The following is a 5,282-nucleotide window of genomic DNA, read 5'->3' as shown; positions in this document are numbered from 1 at the left end:
ACGCTACAGAGCTCTGAGCACCAGAACGACCAGACACAGGAACAGTTTCTTCCCTCAGGCAATCCATCTCATGAACACTTGACAATAACTGTGGAACACACAACACTATTTATACACTCATACACTTATTTATCTAACACACACACTTAGTCTACACCTCAAATTTGCACATAATATACCTACATACAAAACTGTCTCATTGTAATATACCTGCACATACAATTGTCAATTTATATATTTTTATTTCTTATTTACTTGTTCTATTTTTTTATTTTTCTATTCTTCTTTTATTATCTGTGTTTTTGTACTGTTGCTGTCATTGTTGCACTGCGGAAGCTTCTGTCATGAAAACAAATTCCTCGTATGTGAAAACATACCTGGCAATAAAGCTCATTCTGATTCTGATTCTATTCTACTGAAAATATTTTTAACGTTTACAGATTGGGCCCCATTTATTTCCATTGTAATTGCCACAACTGTAAGAAATTGAGGGAATGGATTTTTTTTCGTGGTAATCAACATTATATGACACAAATGCTGTTGATATAGAAGTTAAAGGAATAGTTCACCCAAAAAATGAAAATTTGCTGAAATTTTACTTACCCTCAGGCCATTCAAGATGTATGTGAGTTTGTTTCTTCATCGGAACAAATTTGTAGAAATTTAGCATTACATCATTTGCTCACCAGTGGATCCTCTGCAGTGAATGGGTGTCCACAAGTAATCGACACAAATCCAGTACATAAATTAATGACTTATGAAGTGAAAGGTTGTGTGTTTGACACTTTTAACTTCAAACCTCTGCTTCTGGTTAAAACATGAGTCCTCTTATTTATGGATTTTAGACTGGTATTTTGGCCAAAAGTGACAGTTAAAAGTTAAAACACTTTGACAATGGATTTGTTTCTTAAAAGCAAGCAGCTTTGCACTTCACAACACATTACTTCACAACAAACTGACTTTCATTCTGATGGCACCCATTCACTGCACAGGATCCACTAGTTAGCAAGTAATGTAATGCAAAATTTCTCCAAATCTGTTCTGATGAAGAAACAAATGCATGTACATATTGAATGGCCTGAGGGTGAGTACATTTTCAGCAATTTTTCATTTTTAGGTGAACTACACCTTTATCTTGTACTAAAGCCTTTAATAAATGTCTGAATACCAAAAATACATAAAATGACTCCAAACCAACAGTATTTCTGCTAAATCAAGAAAGAGGCTGACAAGGTTAATTAATGATCACAAGACACAAAGCATATCATAGCTCATTTGTGGATTAGTGACAGTGACATCATTTCATAGGTTTTAGCGTGTTGCGTAATGGCTGCCTAATTATACCCTCTCACCTCACTCCATGTTACTACCACGTACACCCACTGCGTGTGTGCTTGCTTGTGTGTGAACCTTGCACCTGCACCTCTTGCTCATCTAACACTGTGACACATTCACACTCCACCCCACCTCAGAAATAAACTAACCACCCTTGACTGCCTTTTCACCAATCAGGAGAATGAAGAGAAATATCAGAGAGATAATTAAAGAGCCTATGTAAGCTTTTAGTCCACATCTGTAGCTTTTAGTCCATATCTGTTAAGATTAAATTAATCTATAAGAAGTGCACTGGTTCTCAGCTGCTTAGACTATACATGGGACATCAAGTAGTGTTTTGTAACTATACATAAGAAAACAAAGATGTCCTTAAAATCAAACACTGAAATGTATTAATATCAACTTAAACTATATAGTACCAAAAACATGCAAATTCTTTAACATGTTTGTTTACCAAAAATCTTGACAAAATTGAATAAATTATATATATATATATATATATATATATATATATATATGGGATGGGAATTGTAAAGAACTTAACGATTCTTTTAGTAATTTGAATAAATAATAATAATAATAAAATAAAGAAAAAAGAAATACAATTGCTTTGCCAAATGATGACGAAAAAAAGAAGTAACTTCTTTAAAAGACGAGAAGTCAATTCATTCTGTGTAAATGCAGAATTATTAATGACTTCATTCTTAAAAGAGGTATACATTTTTTCATTTTATTATTTTTTTAATGGAACAATTCCTAAAATTCCTGAAACAATTCTCAGCTCTCAAGTCCCAAGTACAGTTCTCAGTATTTAAAACAAAATGTAAACCGTTCATTATACATTTACTCTAATCAATTCTGATGACTAATATTGCACTCAGGGGGCCCCTATCATACACCTGGCGCAATGTGGCGCCAGGCGCGACCGTGACGCACGTGTTTTTTGCTAGTTTCAGCCCAACGCAGTTGTCATTTTCACATCCTGCGCCACGTTGTTTAAATAGCAAATGCATTTGCACCCATTTGTGCGCCCATGGGCGTGCTGGTCTGAAAATGAGGTGTGTTCAGGCGCATTGAGACAACTGAAATAGACTGCGCCATTGACCAACAAAAATCTGGTTTAAAGTCAATGGCGCAGTAGTTTCAATGGCCCAGGAATGTTAAAAAATAGAGAATGTCCCTCCCACTAATACTGCCTGTCACCAACCAGAATAGCAAGTAGCAACTCATGATTCATGGCTATTATATAAATAAAAGTATATTGGCAACTTAAATTAACTGTGCGTTCACACTTATAGTTCGGTTCTCTTGGTTCGTTTTGGTCCGGACCAAAAAAGAAAACGATACATTTGGTCCTGGTCCGCTTAGCGTTCACACTGGCATTTTTGACAGCGAACCTAAAGATACCGAACCAAAAGGCATAATGATACGTTCACAACCTGATTGGTCGGGTTGAATGATGTATATTTCACGATGGAACTCACCGAACACCCCAAACAAAAGCTGTGTTTGACTTAAAGCGGCGCTGCGGGTGTATGATATCAAAGCATCCATTCACCGATCAGTCTGCGCTTTAAGTCGAACACACCTAATGCCGTCTGCTGGACTGCGCGCACTGCGTGTTCTTATGATTTTATTTTCACCACCTGCGAACTCACGAAGAGCTCATAAAAGATACTTTACCTCCTCATTACTCCACGTTTGCCCTCTGCTCATTTTGTTTTGGATACACCACTCGTTCCGCTTCGTCAAATCATGTCGCATAGCGTCGAATCTTGTCATTACTTCCTGATTTTGGTTCGTTTAGAAGTATTTGGTCCGTCTTGCGTTCATATTTTATTCGAATCACACCAGAGTTCGTTTGGAAGCGGAACAAGACCCAACTTTTTAGCGGTCTCGGTCCACTTGTTTGGTGCGCACCAGAGTTCGGATGGCAGCATTCATACTTACTCAAACGAACCGCACTAACAGAGCAATCACACCTCAGTTCATTTTAATCGAACCAAACATGACAAGTGTGAACACAGTGAGGAGCCCTTCAATACTCCCCAACTTCTTGTTTTAATATTAAATATATCAACACAGGATAGAAAACTGTGCCATTTTATGCCATTTCAAAAATGTTATAGGATATAGAGATGAAAAATGAAACAAGCTAGATCTACCTCTTGTCATCCTCCACCTGAACCCCTATGGAGTGCACCTCTCTCAGCGATTTGCCTTCTGGGTCTGAGTCAGACAACGTCTCTGAGCTGTCCACCTGGAAAACACAAAGAGAGACATTTAACAAAATGTTGCACAAGAGAGAGACATCATTGGGTCTGAATCGCTCATGGGATTATCCCCTCTTATACCTGCACTGCAATAGAGGGTCTCCACTTCCTCCCTCGTCCTTCCTGTTCTCCTCCAGTTAGAGCTTTAGCTAGGGACATACTGTTCTGGGGGAGAGAGGCTGATTTTCCCAGGCTGCCTCCAGCCCGCTCCCTAGAGCCCCTGGACCCCTCCAGCAGGTTATCGGCTGAGCTGCTGTGTTTCGGTTTCATTGGACCAGGTCCACCAGGGTAGGCGATGCTGTGAAGGGCCCTGCCGTTCAGACTCTCCGCGGAGTTGCTGCTCTGTCTGACACGCGCCGTGCCCCCACCAAGATAGTGCCCACCTCTGGAGCTACGGCCCCCGCTGCTCTCCGTCAGGTCCACTGAATTGCTGTGCTGTCTGGGCCTGACCAGAGCGGGCTGTCCTGTACTCTGGAAGTAAGCGTCCTGAGTGGACTCAGTGCTGCTCTGAGCGGTCACTGAGATCATTGGCTTGGACATGCGAGGGGGAAGAGGAGGGGGTCCTTTCCTGTGTGGGAACACTAGACCGACAAAGACAGAAAGGTTTTATTAATACTGCTATTCAAATATATCATTCAGTTGAAAGATAAAGGGATGTTCACTCAAAAGTGTCACCACAGAAGGAATAAAACATACTCTTCCTTTGAGTTAACTTTCTGCTGAAGAGGGAAAATCATTAGTAAGGAGAACAGAGGAAGGTGAGGATGCAAGGACTTACATCACATAACCTGCTGGAGGCTTCAAGTATTAGGTACATTTTTGTAGGTAAGAAAAAAGATGGGTACACAAACCAACACAAACACTGATATGTTTTCAGTACAATTAAAAAAAATACAACCAAGACAAGCATGTGGCTTCTTTATAGGTGCCTTGTTTGTAATTTCATCCTTCCCCCTTTTTGTTTATCGTTTGGCCGTATTGTAAGAGAAAACAAAATTACAATGTTAGTGACGGCCATAAGCTTCTGCATCTAAAGGTCTGATCTCATTAGTGTTAGTATCAGTAGCCACTAACCTGTTGTCATTGTTTTATGAGTGACAAAGTGTTGGGTCACAACCTTTACTAGTGTTATGGAAGAATTTTGGTAATTGTCAAGCTGAAAGTTGGTATGGAGAACTATTTTGCTTCTGACTAAGACAGACAGACAGACAGATAGACAGATAGACAGATAGATAGATAGATAGATAGATAGATAGTAAAAGAACTACAGTTTACAGCAAAGACAAAGAAAATTGTGAGAATACATACTGATATATGCACAGTGGTGGAAAGAGTACTGAAAAAATATACTGAAGTAAAAGTACCATTACCTTCTGTCTTTTAAAATTCTGGCAGTTTAATGCCTACAAAAACGGCTGGTAGGGACTACAACAAGTTACTTCCTGACTTCATGACATCACAAACCCAGATAAAGCACGATCCTCTTTAATAATATCCTCTGCTTCTCAATCGGGCTCAAACTGATAAGCAATATAGATGACGCCATTGTTTACAATACAACCGGAGCACATGCCGCTGAGGTGAGGGACGGGACGTTTGCGCACTAGAGGCGGTTTAGCCAATCACAACACACTGGGCTAGCTAACCAATCAGAGCCCATCGCCTATTTCTGAG

At 39.7% G+C, this 5,282-nt stretch overlaps 1 protein-coding gene across 1 annotated transcript in view; it reads right to left on the bottom strand.

The window, feature by feature from the left end:
• Positions 1-5,282, bottom strand: part of LOC107698989 (disks large-associated protein 3-like) — a 245,571-nt gene that overhangs the window by 23,227 nt on the left and 217,062 nt on the right. The window contains exons 7-8 of the mRNA XM_016500124.1: positions 3,690-4,189; positions 3,501-3,595 (exon numbers count right to left, since the gene is read on the bottom strand). Of these exons, the coding sequence (XP_016355610.1) occupies positions 3,501-3,595; positions 3,690-4,189 (595 nt within the window). The remainder of the gene's footprint in view (positions 1-3,500; positions 3,596-3,689; positions 4,190-5,282) is intronic.

The sequence above is a fragment of the Sinocyclocheilus anshuiensis genome, unplaced genomic scaffold, assembly GCF_001515605.1.
Source record: "Sinocyclocheilus anshuiensis isolate Anshui unplaced genomic scaffold, SAMN03320099.WGS_v1.1 scaffold74, whole genome shotgun sequence".
NCBI lineage: Eukaryota > Metazoa > Chordata > Actinopteri > Cypriniformes > Cyprinidae > Sinocyclocheilus > Sinocyclocheilus anshuiensis.
The sequence above is the reverse complement of the archived record's forward strand: the minus strand, read 5'-3'. Positions and strand labels throughout refer to the sequence as shown.